Source organism: Mastigoproctus giganteus, chromosome 2 (genome assembly GCF_048544385.1).
Source record: "Mastigoproctus giganteus isolate SK-2022 chromosome 2, ASM4854438v1, whole genome shotgun sequence".
In the NCBI taxonomy this organism is placed as follows: domain Eukaryota; kingdom Metazoa; phylum Arthropoda; class Arachnida; order Uropygi; family Thelyphonidae; genus Mastigoproctus; species Mastigoproctus giganteus.
The window spans coordinates 89,474,941-89,498,131 of record NC_143576.1 but is presented as its reverse complement, the minus strand read 5'-3'; the positions used below and the strand labels follow the sequence as shown (position 1 = coordinate 89,498,131).

Sequence of the window (23,191 nt, the reverse complement as noted above, 5' to 3'; positions counted from 1 at the left end):
TTAGTCATGCCTGATTTTGGAAGATCGTGACACTTTCTGTTGCATAAAATTGACGTACAAACATACCATAGTTTTTCTTGTGGCCTCTGTTTTCTAGTCCTTTCGCAAATTGACCAGCGGTCTCTGCAACAGTCTCAAATTTGGAGTGCCACTTGATTTTTCGGATTTTTCTGTCATTATTAGCTTAGGTGTGGAATTCGTTGTTGTCAGATAACCTAAAACAAACGAACTGTGTTTTCGTTTGTTTTAGATTATCTGACATCATTTATCCAGCATGTGTTAACACCATACACCAAACAGTCCTGCTTGGTTCTGACCTTGGTTCAAATGCCGTTATTATAAATGATGGAATTTCTATTAGTATTTACGTATTGATATTTAGAAAACTCTTATTTTTATTTATTTAATTTTTTTATTTTATTATTATTATTTTTTTAAGTTTAACAACCGAAATGCTTTGAGTTTAGTTTTTTTTAAAAGTACAATGTGCAAAAAACTATAACTAAACCTGACTATAAATACAAAAAATAAAAGCAGTAAAGGCATAAAAAATCAGCAAAGACGATCAGTTACAGAGATTATCTTTCAGAGTCATTGTCCCGCAGGCAATCCATTTTCCTTTCAAATAACATTATATTTCTAAGATCTCCGCTGACTTGGCTAGCAGCTAATGATTCAATATCAAGCTTGATGCCAACGTACTTAACTAATGATTAATGGTATTTATCCTCTTCATTATTACCTCTAATGACTGAGGTACCCCGTTCGTCCAGACATGCTTGTATTTATATTACTCATTTAAATACCAGGAAGGTCTTCAGCTCCTTCCAGACAGCTTTATTATCGTACAAGAGGCGTAAATAGCAAGAGTCTGCATGATAAAAATATAGACAAAGAAACATGCTGAACGGGTATGTCTCTTTGTCTGTATCTGCAGAAAGAACTAATCCTCCCATGAACTTTCTAATTCATTTCACAAATACGAAATTTCCCTTGTAATTTCCTTGCTGAGTCCGAGTTTTTCTGTTAAAATTTAATTATCGGTTGCATCAAAACTATTCTTCTCATTTGTTCTAATTGGTTCTGACCTCTACGATTCAATCCACTTCAAAAGTTGTAGCTGTGTATATGTCTGTTCTGATATTCCTTGCCAGGAACTTCCTAAACAGAACTTCTCTTTTTGATCTCCTTCAGCTCAAATCACATCAAATTCATTTGTTACATCTATCGTAGTTGATTTTCTCAAATCTAACTTTCCTGTAATTTTCCTTGGTAATTTAATGTTCACAACTCTAGCTGGCTTCAGTTTTCTTGTTTTACTGACGCAGCCCGTAGAGATGCCGAGAAATTTTGCTCTCACTAATAATTATTAGTAATAGCTAAATTATAATTTCACACAACGTGTCCCTTTAACTACTAGAACACCAGACAATCTTAATCACAAAGCAAACACTCCTGATCTTTCATCAGTAAACCATCAAAGTGCACAATTAATAGTTTTTCCTGTAGATTCTTCAGATCTCAAATTAGTAATTGCCTCTTCTCCGATGGAGCCTGTCTCTCATTTGGCACTACGAGAATGTGAAATGAGATGATGCTAAAAAAAGACAGTTAAAAAAAGTGCTAAGGCTGCATGAAAATTCTTGCAGATAGCTATCAGAAGTAAAAATGATTTCATTATAAATAATGTATGAAAGTAATGTTATATTTAAAAATTAAATTCTACTATAAAAATATATTTAAAATTAAAAAAAAAAAAAAGATGCTCTGTTTATACTCCTGCAATTACTATGTCAGAGGAGTTTACAACTAATCATTTTGAAAATGAATAATCAGTAATCGTATTTAGCAGTCGTGTGGGTTCGAACCACGTTCGCGAACATGTATCCTACTTCAATACCACTTCTGACTATTCAGCTACGATTACTACTATAAAGTTATTTAAAGCAAAATTATTACAATAAAATTTATTTAAGATTAGCAAAAAACCCGATTTTTTTTTTAAAATCTGTATACCATTTGTAATTGGCAAAAAGCTATTCTTATTAGTTATTCTGGTCAAATACAATTATTCCAGCCTTTACAATTAAACAACCTATGAAGACTGCTATCAGAGAATGCTTAGTTGAGCTCATGTAAACATTTCATATTTTTTTTTTTTTGCTTTGAGTATAAAAAAAAAAATACCCTGATGCTTCCTCTCCCTTTCTCCAGATTAGGCTAGATCTCTCTCTCTTTCTCTACCCCGCCAACCGCTCTTCATCCTACATCGCTCCCATTATATTAGCATTATTGCCTCAGCGTTTTATTATTCAGCTCCTATTAAACTATTTCGGACTTCAGGATATTTCTGTTATTTAAAAAATTTCTAATTTTTTTTAGAATTAAAAAAAAAACAGGGGAAAATACGTTTGCATTGGATTTGAACCGTATCTAAAAAACGTTATACATACCTATGTAAATTATTTCTACTGTACAAAGCATAAAAATGTCTAAATTCGTTATTTTTTTTTTAATCTTATGAAGATTTTTCAAAAACAGTAATAAACATCTTGGGAACATGCAGTTTCCAAGAGGCAGTATAGAGCAAGTCTGGATACATAAGTTTGGATGTAGGCATTGGGGTTTCATGTATTCAGAGCTCAACTTTAGTAACAAATTTTTGGCTGAAAATACAATCAATCTAATGAAGGAAATGAAACGATGTGAATTCAATTTCTAAGATTATGATTTAGATCCTATTACCTCATTATTATCATCAGCAGAATACCCAAGAGGAGAAATTGCATCTCGCATGATACAAACCATGAGTTCTCAATACACTGAAACAGTTAAAAAGGATTATTTTATTACAATGCAAATAATTTAAAAATAGACAAATTTAAAAATAACATTTATAATTGCCACAATTGCTGAGGAAAATGGCTGAATAAGGCGTACTTTTATCCATTATAACTATTCTTATTTATTATTTGTATAAATATAAAGTATATTATGATAAAGTTCAAAACCCTCTCAATTGTTAAAAATAATGCAACGTCATAAAATCGAACTTAAAATAGTGAAGGAAATAAATTAGAATAAAAGGAATTCCCATAGGAAGGTGCTCATAATTTACACGTTTTTTTTTTTTTTTTTTTTTTTTTTTAATACTGAATTTGAAGACATTTTTTCTACATGCTCAGAACTTGAAAACATTATAAAGTGCAGTAAAAGTATTTAAATTGATTGCGAACAGTAGACTTACCCTTTCTTCAGAATTCACTGCATAGTTATTGATGTATAGAAGATTTGACCAGTAATTATTGCGGCAGTTCTTTATAATGGGATTTATACTTTCTTCCCATAGTGGACCTGAACCAGTGACAGGCAGTAGTAGGATCAATCCAATTACACAAAGATAGGAAGGCGTGTACCTAAATTATACGAACGACGTTCATCACAATTTTTCTAACAATTTAAATTATTGGGTATTTTATTGAGTAAATACAACAACTATTGTGTAGTGGTAGGTGAAAATTTAATTTTTTAGATGGTACTAATTCAAATAAAAAAAAACTGCCGCTGGTGTAGGTTTTTGATATGCCAGTTTTTGTGCTACTCTTAAAGCAATGATTTTAATTCTACAGAATAACTCATTCAGAGATCCAATACAATATGCTTCTAGTAAATCCAATTACAATACAATAACAAAAATGCTTAAATTTTCATGATATTCATCGTCATCACCTTGCATATATTTCTACACATTTTCTGTCTGATATTTGAGAACCGTTATTCAAATACAATAAATCCTCGTTTTAACGGATCTCAGTTTTTGGACTTCGCGAAAATTATCCAGCAAACAACTGCCTCTCAATTTGATGGTATTAACCATAAATTAAAATATTTTAACTAAAGTTAGTGAGAAAGTTGGCCTTGCTTCACACAAGTGGTAAGTTCAGTAAAATACAATATTTGACGTTTTTATTTCATAGCATTTCACTTGTTCATAACATTCCGGTAGCTTCAATAACTATATGTATTTCTTTACTGTATTTAGTTTAATGGGAGATCGGATTTAATTCGTTAAAGTTGCAACACCAGTTGCACTATACTATTCCAAATAGATCTACTGGTACTGATCTGAAAGCACATCAGTCTTGAATTCTAAATGAGTTTGATTCCGAATTCACAGTTGTTTACGTTGATATTCAATCGGTCTTTAACAGCTAAAATATTAATGTTTTAATTAACTATGCTTGAAAATGCCTTTAATACAATTGGAAATATAGGAGCTGGAATAGTTCATACAGTTACGAGTCATAAAATTTAGACGCAATATTTGATATCAGTTTGAGCTTTGTTTAATACATGAAAGATGCTCTTTAAGAAAATCATCGTCTGCTCTGGCTAAGCATACAACACTTCCTGTGTGTTAAAGAGCCAAAATTCACAGTCAGGCATCTTAAGACGGTGGCTGTCTCTATATATGCTGCAGAGATATGAGCTTCGGTTATTCCAACCCAAATGAAACCAGTTTTTTTCTGCCGAATATTGGATGCTGAGAGGGGCAAACAACAAGCACCATCTACCAAACAGAAATAGTTTTACGATACTTGTCAGCCAACCGAAATCGGTAGATTATCCAACTTGATGAGGTAAAGAAGACTTATCACTGCTATGAAAATGATGACAGGAATTGCATCCTCGTCGTGCTTGTAGAATCTGTGTATATTTCATGTGCCACACCCTACTCTCAGGTCATCTCCTTCGCTAAGAATAATTGCAAACTGGTTGAAAATCTGTGATAGATTTATCTCGGCGAAAGCTCTTCCTTCGATTCAACTGCTGAAGTCTGATATTGATCTAGAGACGATAACTGACACTCACTGTGGAAGATGTATTGCACGACGATTTACTGATTTCTGTGAGACGTGATACCATATTATTGTACCAAATATGTAATTCTCAGGGATATGTTATATTGTCGTTGTCCGCTTTCAGCAATATCCATCGAAAAGGATATAAATTTTGCACGTGCTAATCTGAAGATGCTGCCACCTGTAGTTTTCTTGGACTGGTAATTTCGACATGAGATACTTAATGTTGACGATGGTACAGCTGTGCTTCCATCAGACTGTGATCGTTAGGAAGAATAATCCACGCCAAACGCTTGTTGACAACATTTTGAGGTATTTAGAATACAATATGATGAAGTGAAAAGAGAGCGACATGTACAAGTATTTTTGTGTATACCTAATTGTGCTTAACGACTAATCAACATTAATTAAGTACTATAAATCCATGAATAACTATAAAGGTATAAATATATAAGATTGTTATGAAATTGAGATACATTTAGTTTACCTTCCGCTTTAAATAATACACACTGAAACAAATTCAGAGACGAGTTGCTCGCCGAACTAGGTGTAGAAAGAGCAGCTGTAAACGAATGTCATTCAAATATTCTGAGGTACGTTGTTCGATGATTTGTAGTTAAAAATCAAATTCCTGCCCTAATGAACGTAGAAAAGATTTGCCTTGTTTGAAAATAAATTTTATTAAGCTCCACTGCATGCATTATCCACCATGAAAGAATGCCGCTTATGAGAGAGAGAGGAAAAAAAAAAAAAAAGAGAAACATACATCATCTCACAGAACAAAAAATAACATTCACTTCGGTGACATCTTGTACACGACATCTGCCCTATCCGGTAACACAAATGTCTTATCAATGAGCCATCAGAATTCCGAATAAATAAAGCTCCATCCAGGGTTTTCTACTGCTGTACAAAAAAAAAAAAAAAAAAAAAAACCAGTTAACTCACAGATACGTGCTGGTATCCACAAGTGGCATTCTGAAACTCCTCCTCCCCAAAACACGATACATTAAACTAGGGGTAGCTGTCGCGCATTTATTTAATTTATTACAGCAAGTACTACAGTAACGTTGATCCCAACCATTGGAGATCAACGTAACTGCAGTACTTGCTTGTAATAAATTTCAAGCATTTAAATTGTTTAACCCACCATCAAGATGGTGGGTTAAACAAGATCAAGATGGGGGAGACAAATATTTACACCGGTGGCTCTATTAGGAAATAAAAATCACCGATTCTCTAACCACGAAGGATTATAATTTCACAAGCATTTCGCAAGTGGCTAAATAGCACTTTTTTTCGGACTGCAAAATCTAATGAAGTAGAATGAATTCGTCTTCACTCCTTCATGAATACCACAGGAAGCCAACCATGGATAATATTGCCTCACTCCTGATCTTATGGAACTGGCTGGTTTTCTGTATGAACCTGTTTATTAGGTCTTACACCTGGCTAACAATACAATCCGACAGCTGTTTCACTAGTTATTGCCGTCTTTGTACCCGTCAGTATTTGAAAGACAAGGGGACAATTTAAATCTTAAGTTGATTTTGGGCATTACGGCCGCTTTTTTTCCCTTTTTACTATTTCTCTCTCACTTTCTCTCGAAAACTATGTTCACTCAAGAATAATCGGTGCTTTTCAAGATATTTTTAACACAGTTATTATAAATTTGTAAAGTCTCTGTTCAAAAAATAGGGTAAAAATTACACTCAGATTGGTAGTATCTTTTAAACGCTTATGATTTCATGTTTCAAAAGGAAATTAAAATGAGAGATTTATACAAAGGTACAAATTTTCAGTTTTTAATAAAATATAAAACTTATACTATATGCAAGTTTGTTGTTTTATGAGTAAATCCTTTTTGATTTCATTTTAGAATATGATTCAAATAGTTTCTGTTCAGCTTGTAATTAGAATTAATTTGCTAAAAGGACATGCTGTGTAGTGAGAATAATTAGAATCAATTAAAGAACATGCTGTGTAGTGAGAATGAAACCTATTCCATCCGTACTACACAACAACATGGTTAGTTCCATTTAATTTGTTAAAAAGATACCATAGGTAAGGTTATATCTATTATAATTTACCTCCAGACTTGACGGATAAACTTCTTTAGAAATTTACCACACGTTGGTATTTGCTGGGGATCACTAAAGTTATAGGACAACGCAAATCCACTGGAATATAAAATAATAATGAGAGAAGTTTATTTTTGTAATTTAAATGAAGAAAACCTTTCTGTAAAGAAACTCTTAGTTTTAAATGAAAATATACAAAAATTTAAACTATTAAACACGACTGCACATTTTTTTTTATTCAAAACAATATGGCTAACTTTTACTTAAGGCCAATGAGTATTTCTTAACAAATCTCGTAGATGAACTTCGCTACAGTAAATCATTAAATTACGTTCATCAATGCAGTACTATAAAGGAGTTCACAAATGGTCAGTTTTGTATGCAACGAAGAGTTGAAACCAAAGTGTTGCAAAATGCATAAAAAAATGTGGGTAGCACAGTTGGTAGAATCGCCATCCTCCCCACACAGGATGAAAAAGACTTGAGTTCGAATCCCGTTGATGATGTTAGGAATTTTTATGGACCTTTCTCACAACGTGGCTATTCTGTAGGGTTGCGTAGATTCGAACCTGCAGAAGTGCCTTACCTTATACTCGTTTATGGCCAGCCTAAAGGAGTCAGTGGTGTTTGATCACAGTACTGTATTTCATTTCTTTTGTTGGATGTCTGTTACTATTCAATAATTAATTTACTTTACGAATGTGATAAGCTCCAGTACCTTTTTAATATAACTTAAGGGGTTTGTATAATAACAATTTAGTTCACTTTGAAGGAAAAATCTAATTCCTGCTTTAATCGTATAATTCTCGCTTGTAGCCAGGCTTTGCTTTGTTTCTAGATTTGCTTTTATTATTAATTCTGTTATGATAACTACAAACTATAACAGAATTTGGAGCAGAGAGTTGCCGAGTGTTTTTTACATCTTCTTTCCTTCAAATCCCCACACCCCCCGAAGAGAACTCGATGCAACCCTTAGAGGATTGTTTTTTTTTTTTTTTTTTTGTTAGAGCCTTACAATTAATTAGGTTCGAACCAATAAAGCCACACTTTCAAAATGTTTTCATAAAACACAACTGATCACAGGAAATACAGTTGCCTACGTTTTATCTAGCTAAGAACAACCTGGTGTTATAAAATGAAAAGAAAAATCCCCTATTAAAAAAAAAAAAACAGTATTAATTACTAACTTAGTTGTGAAAGTATAAGATGGTTTTATAAAGAAATGCATGGAATTGTTCAATAGATTTAAATAAACTTTCTGCTTATACTTCAGTACTACGACCACACGGTCAGAAGAGATCACATGATACAGCACCTATAAACAAGATACTATCAAAAGATACAGCACCGATACACAAGATACAAGAAACAACAACACCGTAATTAGCAGTCACGGACTTGAATCCTCGTCATTCAAGGCACGTGTACTTAGGAACCCTCTTGCGTAACTACTCGGCTACGGCGGCCTTTTAGGACAGTCTGCTTCCTTAATGTGAAGAAAAAGATTATGCAAGTTCGCTATTACTCCAAAAAAATAAAAAAATAATAAATAAAATTTAAAAAAAATAAAGAAATAAAAAACCTTTGATATCTCATTACCCGCAAAAATGAAATGAATATGTAGCAGTTATTTAATAAGCGTGTTAATATATATGCGTAAGCTCCTGCTGTCTTCAACATGTGTTAATATATATGTGAACTTACGCATGCTTAAGCAGGCATGCAAGCAGGATTAAAACATGCGTAAGCGCCTGCTCTCTTCAACATATATGTCCGTCCACATGTAATAACTCTGTCCCTACTGTATTGATATTCATGAAATTTTATATTTACCTCTTCCGGAACGATTTTTTGAGCCATCCCAAATTTTATTAAAATTGGAACAACAGAAATCCGGCAACTGTTATTTTTTATTTTTATTTATTTATTTATTATTTTTTTTATTTTTTCATGCATATTAAATAGGCTATCCATATACCGTATATTGTAGTTGAAGCACTAGATATTATATTTGTTACACTGTTCTCATTGGAGAATTGAAGTGAAATATGGCGAATAGATAAACTAAATTTTCTCCTTTCGAACATAAAGCTTGTTGCTTTTTGCTTGTTTTTTGTTATCAGTTAACTAAATATATATATTATAAATTATTACTACTTGCTTATAATGGCAGTCACAGGAGAAACTTTACATTTTAATTGTTAATCAATATCTAGGAAGAAATAAAGTAAATTGCATTATGCAAGGGGCGCCTCCGTAGCCAGGTTGGAAGGAGCAGCAGTGCGTAGCACACGTTTCTTGATTAGACCGGGGTTCGAGCCCCCAAATACGGAGGATGCGTTAAGGTCAGGTAATGACCACCGCATATCCCGGAGCAATATGGCCTTAGTTGCTAATGCTCCTAAAAATCAAATAACAACAATAACAACAGCATTATGCAAGCGTTGATATTACATATGAATGGTTAATTTATTAAATCACAGAGCATGTTGAAATACGTGTTGAATTTCGCCCACCGTTTATTAAAAAGTATTATAAAACGTGCAGTAAAGTGAACACAATTACTCTTATATTTTATTAACTAATCAATAGCAATTAGCGTTAGTAGAGGCATATGATACAAGAAAGCAAGCTTATACAGCATAAGCCAAAAAATATATATATATTTCACACATCCATCCGCTCGAAAAGTTTGTCCAGTTCTTCCTGGAATTTATTTAAGCTATCAACTTCAATTAGCTACACACTGGCTAAAAGCAAATTTCTGCACAACTGTCTTTCCTAAAATCTGAATTTATGTCCCCTCAGTTTAGTAACCTGAGCAAGAGGAAAAATCCCATCAGCATTGAGCCTGCTCAATCCATTCAAGGCCTTATACACCTCAATCACACTTCGCAGGTGCCTAATCTCCAGAAGCTGCAATTTGCAGAATTTAAGCCTTTGTTAACGAAGAGGACCCCTTCGTTCCCCTCACCAATTTTGTTGCCCTTCTGTGTACTCTTCTAGCAACTCTACGTCCTTTCTAAAATGAGGTCTCCAGACCGCAGTACTCCAGGCGTGGCCTGATCATTACCTTATACAAAGGGATAATCACCTCCTCATGCCTACTACTGAAATTCCTGTATATCATTGACAATACCCCATGACCTGCTCTGGCAGCCTGTCTGAACTGCTCAGAAAACTTCATATCTTACAGCACAATTACCCCGAGGTCTTTTTCATTCTCCACCACCCCGAGTGTAGTGCCACAGAGTCGGTACCTTTCTCTCGGATTACTGCTACCCATATGCAGTACGTTGCATTTGTCAATGTTAAACTTCATTTACCACCTCTCAGCCCATCTTTCCAACTTTTCTAGATCCTATTGCAGTAGCATACTGTCATTACTGTTATTAACAACCCTGAAAACATTTGTATCATCTGCAAACTTGGACATTAAGTCTGATATACTGTCATTGATAAATATACAAAACAACAATGAGCCCAACACCGAACCGGGGGAACTCCTCTAATAACATTAGTCCACGAAGAGCAGCGTCTATTGATTACCACTCTGTCTTCTCCCACTCAACCACCCTTTTATCCATTGTAGAAACTTATTCTTAATACCATTCTGCTCCAATTTGTACAGCAGTCTTCCATATGCAACAGTATCAAAAGCTTTCATGAAATCCAAGTATCATCATCATCAGCCATTTTCAATCCACTGCAGGATGAAGGCCTCTCCAGCAACTTTCCAGTTCCTTCTGTTTTGAGCACTGGCCATCCATTTACTACCCACAAACTCATGAATTTCATCTATCCATCTCCGCCTTTGTCTTCCAGGTTTTCTTCTAGCTCCTCTTGGATACCATTCTGTTATTTTCTTAGTCCATCTGTCATGTCTTCGAGCTACGTGTCCTGCCCAAGACCATTTTAGTTCTTTAGTTTTGATAAGAATGTCCTTTACTTGAGTTTGTCGCCTAATCCATGTGTTTCTTTTCTTATCTACCAGTCTCATTCCCAATATGGTTCGTTCCATTCTTCGCTGTGTAGTTCTCAGCTTCTCTTCCATTCTTTTGGTGAGTGCCCAAGTTTCACTTCCATAAGTCATGGTGGGGAGTAGTAGTAGTAGTGGCATGTGATGCAAGAAAGCAAATGTATGAGCTTATGCAGCATCAGCCAAAAAAAAAAAAAAAAAAAAATCACACCATTCCCTCCAAATGCCTGTCCAGTTCCTCCTTAAATTTATTCAATCTATCAACTTCCACAACGACAGATGGAAGTTTGTTCCAGCAAAATTTGTGCCCTAACCAAAAATTCGAGCTAACAACATATGGTGTCCTTTTTATACAAAACATTTTTTGAAAGTATAGACTGATCAAGCAGAGGTTACACGATCCCATCATCGAATCTAGGGCAGCAAGCGTCGAAGACCCCACCCCAGAACTTGGGATTTCCTAATTTTTTTTTTTCCTGTTATTTGTTCATTTACTCAGAGGATAGAGTCCTCCATTCGGCTTCATAGAATGACCCTCTAAAACTGAAACGGTATACAAACTGCCAATTCCGACTTCTTCCAGTCGTTGAGTGCAGTTCTTTCTTTGAATTTCGCACTAAAAAAAAAAAAAAAAATCTGTGAATACAGTATGTTGGCACAGACAAGTAAAGAGCTCTCTTTGAGTAAAAGGCATTTGTAAATTCTTTCCTTGATTAGTATTAATACAGAGAGGAATTTCTGGGACTGTAAAGTTTGGTTCCTCTGAATTCTTTGAGGTTGGGTAGCTAGTAACTTGTATGTTTTTGCTACTAACAGTGCTCTTGTCTAACCAAGCCTCCATTCACTTTCCTCCCAGACCCTACACTTAAACTTTCTCCACTTTCCACAATCACGTAAATAGAGACAGTAGCGTGGCATTCATCTCTTTCGAGAGAAAGTGTTTGGCCTCGATTTGACGAATATCTGTCCCTGTTTCATTTCGATGTGTCGATGATAGATATACAATTTTCCCGGAGAGTGAAAGGAGTTCATTGCATAAAGGAAATAATTCTATCACCGCGCGCTTGGGTACAGCTGCCTAATAAAATTAAAAGGCAAAATGGATGACTGGAGGAGAAAACTAAGAATTGCCAACGTATATTCGTAAAGGAAATATAAAAAAAAAACAAGTAACAACTGCAGAGAAAATGAATGCAGGAATAGTTTGCCTTGTCTTATGAATATACTATGGTCTACACAAAGTAGTCATCATACATTCTCTGAAAGTCACAAACAGAAATGGATGTACTTTTGGCTACTAATATTAATACAGAGAGGAATAGGAAGTTTAGTTCCTCTGACGTCTTTGTGCTAACATTGCTCTTTAAAGAAAGGTGTTTTTTTTTAGGCGAGTTTCGCAGATACATACCGATGTCAGTACCAAAGTTTTATTGTAATGGTAATTCGGTGGCATGCTTGTTGCTGAAAATGTTTTTTTTTTGTTTTTTTTTTACTGATCTCTGCTCTCACTGAGACTGATTTTAAACGTGAAACTGGACGTTTCCCCGTAGGAGACTTTCCACTCAATAATGTTATTTTTTTTAACGTCTTACCTAGTTTTAGAGGGTCATTCTATGAAGCCGAATGGAGGACTCTATCCTCTGTAAGTAAATGAACAAATAACAGGAAAAACTAATACGAAATCCCAAGTTCTGGGGTGAGGTCTTCGACGCTTGCTGCCCTAGATTCGATGATGGGATCGTGTAACCTCTACTTGGTCGGTCTATACGTTCAAAAATTTTTTGTATAAAAAGGACACCATATGCTGTTAGCTCGAATTTTTGGGTATAGCACGAATTGGCGGACATGTAAGTAGTAACTTCACATATTTATTTATTTTTTTTAAGTGAAACTTTAAGCATAACTTGTGCGACACATGACGTCTGTTATAAACACAAAGGAATGTATTTCAGCTTACGATTGTTTTATTTAGATGTCGTTTAGTTAGCATCAATGTAGATAAGAGTTTCTTCTTTTGAATGTTTTTAGACTTCCCTACCCGATACATGCATTGGAATGTATAGTTCTTTGAGGTTAGGTAGCTAAGTAACTGTATGTTTTTGAATAGCACTTCGGATAATAATAGCCTCTATAACGTTGCTCTTTTCTAATTCATAGATAACAACTGGGCACATCGATGTTTTACGACTGGAAAAAGGTTTCTAACCGCATACATATTTGGTTCCTATCACTTGTGTATTTTGGGATAATAATAGTCTCTTAACATTGATTCTTCTCGAATCACGATTATTACTATTTAAGGAAAAAAGGTGCTACAAGTACCCAACTTATTTTTGAAGAGCATCAAAAGAACTGAAACTATCTGTTACCTTGGAATTGTAATATTCTGCTAAAATTGTTTTTTGTCTCCACAGATAAAGACACGAAGGAGACTGGGGAAAATTGTGTACTGTTGATATTAATGATAACCTTTAGGAGCAACCCCTTGGAAGAATGCAGAAGAGAATGTATATTTCTAGGAGAAAAGAATGTTTCCATAAAGCTGTATCTTTTCGTTCGTTAAAAGCTGGAAGTTTCATTTGGTGTTTGTGTTTTTCCTGGGATTTCACAGAATTAAGTTTCTTAAGGTCTACCCGGAGTCGATTTACCAGCTTCACTATACTCATTAAAAGTTGAAAACAGACAAGTTAACACCTACAAATTCTACAAGATGTCTATTTTATATGTCATTTAAAGAAGTTCACGTTAAGAGTAATACATGTCAGATTGAGATTTACACTTTCTTAAGATATGTAAGTCAAATTAGACAAACTGGGCCCCCCTGTAAGAGCAAAAATTAAAGCTCGTATACAAACAAGTTTACACGCAAACAAAATCTAGCTGAAGTCTATTTTTAAACACCAATTACACATTTCTTAAGAAGAACAAGTTCACAGAATATGTTTAAGTACTTGGAGACTACTCACTCTGACGGTTTAGTCAATAAAGGGTTACATACTATCAGTTTGAACAGAGCTCTGAGAAGACATACAAGTTTCGTCACTAATGAAAACTGTTTACACACTGCGTTTGGACATAGATAACTTTTTAAAACTGTTCATTAAAAAAACAGGAATTTTCTAAGGAACACACAAGTTTGAGTTAAAAAGCTTACAGGTTTGACCAAAGACATGGCTGAGTGAATAAAATGGTTTACATACACAATAATAAAAAGGCTTACTCACACAGACGGTTTAGTCATAAAGGGTTACACACCATGTGTTTAGACAGAGCTCTGAGAAGTTTAGTCATTTAGACACATACAAGTTTAGTCATTTTCTAAGGCACACACAAGTTTGAGTAAAAAGATTTACGCCCTCTGACGGTTTAGTCACACCATATGAGTCTAGACATCTCTCCATCGGAAGACACACAAGTTTGAGTCAATAATAAGAAGCTTACACACTATGAATTTCGGGATACAATCCTGAAGAAAAAACATGAGATAGAAGGGGGAAGGCAACTCAAGGTCATTTCATCACAAGAGATAGTAGGGGAAAGCAACTCATCACAAGAGCTGGGAGAGTAAGGAAAGGCGGCTCAAGATCTACAACTCCGAAGACACCACTGAAGACGTCAGAGCATTTGCTGTTGGGGGAGGGGTCAATGCACGTTGAGACCACTGTCGTAGAGAAAAAACATGAGCTAGTAGGGGGAAGGCATCTCAAGGTCATCTAGTCACAAGAGATAATAGGGGAAGGCAAGGCAGCTCACGAACTACAACTCTGAAACAGGAGAGCATTGTGAAACTGGTAGAACCAATCTCAAAAATACACTTTTAATTAGAATTGCATGTACTCTCTAAGAAACACACACACACACACACACACACACACACACGTTTGAGTCAATAACAAAAAAGGGTTTGAGTCAAGACATACACAATAATAAAAAGGCTTGCTTATTTTGATGGTTTAGTCAATAAAGGGTTACACATTATGAGCAGTGAGAAGACACACACCAGATTATTCATTTTCTAAGACACACACAAGTTTGAGTATCTGACGGTTTAGTCAATAAAGGGTTACACCATATGAGTCTGGACATATCTGAAGACATACAAGTTTGAGTCAATAATAAAAAAGGTTACGTCGGAGTACAGCACTTGATGCAATTGCTGTTGGGAGGATGCATGTTGATGCAACTCCGGCTTGGGGTTGTTGGATGTTTATAGTGCATTCATAGTTCATATCCGGGCTCGTTGGTTATGCAAATGTCTTACATATCTACTGACGTTAGTGGAGATCAATGATATGTTGTTCCACATGCACCAGACCAGTGAAACATGTCCCACACCATACAACCGCCTGCACTTTTGATACCATGCATGATGGATCAAGAGCCTCATGTTGTTGACTCCAAATGCGTACACGACTATTCACCGTGTTTAGTAAATGACGTGACTCATCCGAGCAGCACACCGTCTTCCAGTCTTCTAACGTCCAACTTGCATGCTCTTTGAACCAGGCGAGCCTTTTACGCTGATGAACCAGGGTTAGGAGAGGATGTCGTAGCGGTCGTCTGCTAGTATAGCCCATGCGTGCGGTTCATGGTCAAGCCAGATATTGTTCCGGGTTGGCCCAAGGGTGTAAGGTAAGGTGTTAGGTATGTTAGTGTCTAACGGCTCCTGGGATTTCTCCCATCTCCGCGAGTGTGCATTGTATCGGGGCCAGAGATTTGAAGTGTGTGGGGGTCATGTGCTGTATATTGTGTTGTGCCCTTTGTTCCTCCGGTCTATTAGCCGCCAGCCCCTAGTGGGACCCGACGTTACCACACCATGCCACGGGGAGGCTGACCGTGTGCACTGATGCTAGAGTACTCTGGCGGGTCCTGCCACCTACTTTCCTGGGATTTCAGTGGCTAGGACCAGATTTGAGAATGAAATGATCGCTGTTTCTTGAGCAACGGTTGTAATTTTAACAGAGCGTAGGGTTGTTCGCTGATAACTTGTTCTAGGGCCAAATAGGTCGGGCAATAATTTTGTGGTATTTAGATTTAGACCTGTGGGGCATATATATATATATATACACACACATATATAAAAAAAAAACAGTTGTGAAAGAGTAAAGTAAGGGAGGAAAGCAGAAGACTGGAGGGTAGGAAACAGAAGAAGGGGGCCGACAGGGAAGATGGCCCCTGATGACAGTGTGGCATGCTCAGTGCCTCACAAGAGAGAAGAGTGGGGTGGACACAAAAAAAAAAAAAAAAAAAACCACCTCCCCACAAAAGAAAAAAAAATCATTGTGTAAGAAAAAAAATAGGTGGGGGGTAGAAGGACGGATAGTAGGGGAAAAAAAGATAGAGAGAGAGAGAGATACCCTGCAAGTACAGAGTAGGTACAGCTAGTTGGCCCAAGGGTATTGGGTAGTCAACTCTTTGAACAGTGCTGTGCCTGTTCGCCTGTATGAGTCATACCCGGCGCTCCCCTCTAACTTCAACCTTTCGCTGACCTTTTCAGTTTTGCCGTCGGGTCGTTCTTTGACCATTTTGACTCCAAGCCTGATACACTTTAACTACGGCGGCTCTCTAGCACCCCACCAGTTCAGCTGTTTGGGAAATCGAGGCACCAGCTCGTCGAACTCCCACAACTTATCCTTTATCAAAGTCCAATAAATCCTTCATTTTATCCATCGCGCTCATAATTTTACTACCTAGTGAACCACTGACACCTTATCTATGCTACATATGTCGAGTAAGTGCGCAGTCTCGTACCTCACGTGGTCAACGGGTCGCATTCGCTTTTCATACGGCTGGTCATAATTCAGTGATCACTCAGTGTATATCTACCATAGGCTTCCGTGTTGCCTGAAAATTTATATGCATCCCATGCAGTTTTCTTTTTTGCCACAAATCTCTTTAGGTCATCTGACATCCATTTACGCATAATTAATTTGTAACAAGATACAGGGACTCCTCGACTTACGTAAGTGTCGCGTTCCGCAGAACGCTACGTAAGTCATATTTTACGTAAGTCGGGGAATTCCCCCATGCTTGTGCAGCACTCGCAACTGTGCTCGCTGAATTGATTGAATCAAAAAAGAAATGTTCAACGAACATGTAAATAGAATTATTTATGGTATCTATTCAATTTTTTATCTCATGTGCAGGAAAAATTGCAAAAGGGTGCAATTTAAAAAAATTTCAAATTTATAAAATTACAAAGAGAGGAGACAGGCATAATGTCAGTAAGTTTTCTCTCGAGCATCGTTGCAAGAATCGACGTCTTCAGCTGATAAGTACGCCGTTGCGGAGGTTAAAGGCTGTGGAGAATTAGGATGGGCCAGCCGCTGAACCTTACGAAAGAACATATAATGGATGACTGGACGGCGGCTTTTTTCTTTTTATCGTAGATTTCTTTGTAGCAAGCAAGCATACCATTCATCCCTCTGTTCACTTTTAAGAATCGTTCGCTGTCAGGATCCATCTTCCCAAACTCGCCATTGCCGATGCAATTTCACGAAATGGCATTGCCATCTCTTTGGTGATGAAGCGTCTCGGCTCCATCTTGAGCTTCGGCAGCATTTTCTTCTTTCACTTATCGCTGCCTGCAAGTCAATAAGTTCTTCATTAGATAATTCTTTCTATTAACTCCTCCACGTCTTTGGCATCAACCTCCAGCTGAAGTAGCTCTGCAACCGTTACAATCTATCTGTAATCTCTTCATATAATTCTTCTTTTTTTCAAATCCTCTGAAACCTTTTACGTGCCGTGGGCATATTTTTTTTCCCATCCGCCATTTAAACAACTTTTAGTAATTTCCGCACAGGCCTTATTAATCTTTAAGATGGCGTGGTAAATAATGTAAGATTTCCAGAAGTCTCTTAACGTAAAATGTTTCTTATCGTATACTGCAGACAATGCCTGAGCACGTGTTGTGCGTAAATAGTATGCTTTTAAATTCGAAATAACACCCTGATCCATAGGTTGGATGAGTGAAGTCGTGTTTTGGCGGTAGAAATGTGACTGTCATGTTCGAATTGAAATCATCTGAATGCATAGGATGTGCAGGAGCATTACCTAATAGAAGCAAAATGTTGAAAGGAACGTCGTTGTCTTTACAATATTTTTCAACCTGGGAATGAAGCTGCATTTAAACCAATCCTCAAAGACATGCTCTCTGGTTCGATCGGAAATGCACGGGTAGAGTGGCTTTATTGATGCCCTTAAATGCACGAGGATTTCCAGAATGGTACACAAGCAGTTGTAAAAGGTAAAGTGCAGCCATTATCAACCCACTGCAGGATGGAAGCCTCCCCAACAATTCATGCTGAGGGAAATGGACCATAATCTGCCATGCTGGTCCAGTGCGGGTTGGCAGATCGACCGTATTCAGCAGTCAGGGGCTTGAACCCCGGTCTACTCAAAGAGCGTGTGCTACTGCACTCCAGCTCCTGACCACTCGGCTACGGAGCCCTTGCAGTGGTATTAATCTGTAATCTCCCGCTGCATTAGTCCCAAGCAAGAGCGTGGCCCTGTCTTTCGACACCTTGAAACCTGGCATTGTATTTTCTTCTTTGACAATCTATGTTCGATCCAGCATTTTTTTCCAATACAGAGCAGTCTCGTTAACGTTAAAAATTTGCAGCGTTGAATAGCCGCCTTCATCAATACTTTTTTCTAACACATCACATACTGTCTCTGCAGCTGAAGAATCGGCACGGCGACTTCACCGCATACTTTAATGTTGTGGAAACCAGCGCGATGCTTGAACCTAATCACCCATTGTTTGTCACGAACTTGGGTTGGGGTTCGCCATACTTATCCTCAATATCTTTATAAATACTTGTTGCTTTTGCTTGAATGGTCATTAGACTCAGGGGCACTCCCTTCTGAATCTGATTTTCCATCCATATTATTAATAGCTGTTCCATATTCTATATAGCACCTGAACGCTGTTTTTTGATCACTGTCGATCTTCAGTGCATTGATCCTTTGACATGTTCTTTTACGCGCGCACTGTCCTTTAAAATAGTATTCACTATTGAAGCAGCGAGACCTAATTCCCTTGCAATAGATGACAAACCTTGTATTGCTTCGTACTGCTTAATCATTTTCATCTTCATTTCTAAATGAATTTTGTTTCGTTTTTTGGCACTACCACCACTTGCACTTTTTGTTGAGCGCCTTCCCTTCATCATTGTAATACGTAAATTGGAATGAAGAGAAGTTTCTGAAAATTTGTTTTTTATATGATTGAAGATTTCAGTGAAGGGGAACTCATTTCACCATAATAGCGTAAAAAACCCACACAATTTCAGTTATTGGTATTATCGCAAATGCAATATGATCAAGTTTACTACCCGTTTATAATTAGATTCACTAACAGAAAAGCCCAATAAACCGGAAAGTACAAATTGTTTTTTGGTCGTGACCTCCAGAAACGTGATTTAGAAAAATATCACAAAGGTGTTCAAAATTGATTTCTGTAACGGGAACTTATGATAACAATGAAAGGGTAATGCAATTTCCATTATAAATATGCCCTTTTAGAAAGACAAATAGCTTAGTAATACAGCGAAATTTTCAACTTCCAAGACTTGGAATGAATTACAAAAAAAAAAAAAAGAAAAAAAGTGTTATTGTGTTCATATTACGATATGTCCACGATTTTTCATGTTTTCACCGGCCAGCAAAAACTTACGTAAAGTCGAATTTCCGTAAGTCGTGTATTACGTAAGTCGGGGAATTCCTGTAGTTATTTACTTTTCACCGAAAAAGAAAAATCAATTAATTTAGGAAGTAGAAATCTAACGAGCTTGAAACTTAACACACTGTGTACATTAGCTAACTTTATTATTAATATCAGGTAAAACTCTGGACTGCTTTAGTCACAGAGGATAATGGAAATAATTGTAATCATTGTTAAAGACATTAAATTACTGAACCTTCATGATTTTCCCAATATAATAAATTATGCAGATGAATGATTGTATGTAATTAATCCTTGTGTATTTAATATTTCGAGCTTATTTGCAATATATATTATTAAATATATATGTAACTGAGAATAACTGTCTGAAGGAAGAGCGGTTAAGAATATTTTAATAGAACATTAGATGTAGACAGAAGATTCATATTTAATTTTTGTGGGGATTTAAAATCAAAAGTTTAGAAAACACTGCACTGCTAGAGAAGTCGTAACTGTAGATATTATATGTAAGTAAATAAATAAATAAACTAGAACGAAACAGGTAGCTTCCCTAGTGGCAAATGAGTGAACGATATTCTTGGGAGTTGCTAGAAGGCAGAGTGGTTGCAATATTTGATCAATGTTGGTTTTATGATAAAAAGTTTTATTATAATATACTGTATTATATATATATGCATATATACTATGTGTTTATCCGGTAAGATTGATTTGTTTCCTGTTAATTAATATTAGATAAATTAATCTAAGTAGTGTATTAATTTGATTTTATAGCCTAAGTTTGTTTTGCTTTGATAAAAAGCAAAGCGTATTTACGTCTGCGTCTATCATTTAAGAAGCGTTCGCTGGTATTTGTGACTTTCATGTAGTTGTTTGAACTTTGTGCGAGGAATAATTTATTGATAATAAATGCCTTTATAGATTTGAGCTTTATAAATATATTTCTGCTGTATTTATCACCAAAAAACAGTAATATTACCATAGAATGCTGTTTAATTTATTTGATGAAAAAATTAGAACCCTTAGTTGTTGGAACGCTGTAGAATTCAGTTACTTAAGACTATTGTAATGCATTAGCTGTTGGAATTAGTAAATTTTTGGATAAGCATAGAAAGCATATTCATCTTAAGTGAACTATGTGAGGTATGACTTTCACTTCTTTATTTGAATAATTTTACAGTCATCTTAAGATGAACTTGTAAAACTTAGATAATTTTTATTGACTTTAAAGATTAATCGTGAATTATCGGAATAACTTTATAGATCATCCCCGGAAGAATTTATCTGTGTTTAATAAATAATTAAATCTCATCTCTCTTTGTGAAAGAGATTGATTGGGATACTGGAAAATCGATTTTCAGTCCTCAAATCTTTTTCTTGGCCAAAGTTGTTTGTGAACTGTGACTTGTATGTAAATTGTATACATTCATAGACCATTTCCATGTTATGTGGGTTTAGAAAAATAATATAATAAAATAAAATGCCTAATAAGAGAAAACCGTACTTCAAAAATCGGCTCGTTACATATGGCGGCGTTAAAGAGATCTTTAAATAAACCAGTCACCAATTTTTATTCAAAATTGATTATTTACTTAAACCTGCATATTGCAATGTTAATGTTTCTGTATTTTATTTAATCTAAAAATCGTAGCTTTTGTTATTTAAAATACATTATCGCTTTGATTTTTTAGAGCATGTCTTTTTTTTTTTTTTTTTAAAGGAAACTAAATTATAATGCATTATTGTATGGCCATCTAAACAACGTAATACACATTAAACATCATACCAGATTAGTTAGACAAATACACTGTACTACATTATTTATTTATTTATTTATTTATTTATTATAAATATATAATATTACTTTATTTAATATGATGGTTTTAATAATAACTAAACTGTATACTTCAAGAAAGTTTACTACTAATGTATACAGCAATTATATAGCGCTTACTGTATATGCAAACTTAGTATATCAGAAACGACCTTGCTATCCAAATACACTGGTGTGCAAAACAAACTTAAGGACCAACACTATTTCTAAAGGTTATAACCACAAAATCTTTACTTAAGGTACTCTTCACTGATGACACTAGATTCAGTCTCAGCAGCGATTCTGGACGTCAGCTAATCTGGCAAGAGGTTGGCACACGGTATTACCCCAAAAACATCACTGAAAGGGATCGATATGGCGGTCGAGGTGTTCTCGTCTGGGGAGGCAGAGGCATTATCTTGGATGGACGTACACAACTCGAGATACTGGAAGGCAGTACTGTAACCGGTGCACGCTACTGTACTGAGATAATCTTTCCCCATGTGCGTCTGTTCCGAGGTGCCATTGGCCCCGAGTTCGTGTTTATGGATGATAACGCCACACTCCATCGCACTGCAGCTGTTGATATGTTTTTGGAAAGTGAAGATATTGTTCGTATGGATTAGCCTGCCCGTTTCCGTCGATCTAAATCCCATCGAACACATATGGGACGCTCTGGGGAGACGCCTAGCGGCGCGTCCACACCCACCAGAAAATCTTCACCAGCTGAAGATGAGGAATGGACGATGTTACCGCAAGAACTTATCAACAACATTGTTCTAAGTATGGACAGGCGGGGCAAAGCCTGCATCGACATTAGGAGTGGCCATATCTCCTACTGAGGACCACCTCTTCCCTTTGTTCCATCTTTGGCAGTGATGCATTTGTATCATGGCAGCCAGTGCTATGTTGCCATTTTTGAATAAAGTCCCTTTGTACCGTTTTGTTTCCGTTGTTGTGTTGGTGTTTTTTCCTTCATCATTTCTATACCTCACGAGGTTCCTTTGGTATGCTTTTCCCTTAACCAGGCCACTCCTATGAGAAGCTACAGGTGAAAACATGACTGGTCCTTAAGTTTTGCACACCAGTATAGTATCGGAAGTTATTAAAAGCAAGTGTACACTGAGTGGCCATTTTATTAGCTGCACCTATCCAGTAGCCATTAGTTCCTCATTTAGCCCTCATAACGGGATGTCGAAAGCTTACCACATGGATGCTGTACGTTGACTCAGTTGCTTCCCACCGTTTTTTGTAAATTGGATGGTTGAGGATTCTCCGAAGAGTTCGTTCTCGTTCCACCTCATCCCACGAGTGCTCAGCTGGATCGAGGTCTGGTGACTGGAGAGGCCACCCCAGTTGCCTGACTTCAGCTTTACGTTCCTGCAATCAGTCTGTACAATTCTGGCCTTGTGACATCCCCGTTGTTGAAACTTGGCAGGATGAGTCCATAGACTCACGATGTTTTCGTCAAATTACGAATAGTAGTGGCAAATGATGCAAGGAAGTAAACGTATGCAGTATCAGCAAAAAAAAAAAATAAAAAAATTAATCTGTTCCCTCATATTTGTTGTCCGAATAAGAGTAAGGATGCCATCGGCCAACATTTAGTTATTTAAATCTTTAAACGTTACAGTCGAATCTCTTTGCAGGTGCCTAGTTTCCAAGCTCTGCAACTTGCAGAAACTGAAGTCTTCCGTGGTAAGAGTACCCTTTTGTGTCCCTGACTTTCGCGGAAACTGCAATCCCAGCAAAGTTGCAGTTTTCGCGATA

At 36.3% G+C, this 23,191-nt stretch overlaps 1 protein-coding gene across 1 annotated transcript in view; it reads right to left on the bottom strand.

The window, feature by feature from the left end:
• LOC150089404 (nose resistant to fluoxetine protein 6-like) overlaps window positions 1-23,191 on the bottom strand; it is a 142,185-nt gene that overhangs the window by 60,063 nt on the left and 58,931 nt on the right. The window contains exons 8-10 of the mRNA XM_090389431.1: window positions 6,953-7,042; window positions 3,248-3,416; window positions 2,746-2,822 (exon numbers count right to left, since the gene is read on the bottom strand). Of these exons, the coding sequence (XP_090245557.1) occupies window positions 2,746-2,822; window positions 3,248-3,416; window positions 6,953-7,042 (336 nt within the window). The remainder of the gene's footprint in view (window positions 1-2,745; window positions 2,823-3,247; window positions 3,417-6,952; window positions 7,043-23,191) is intronic.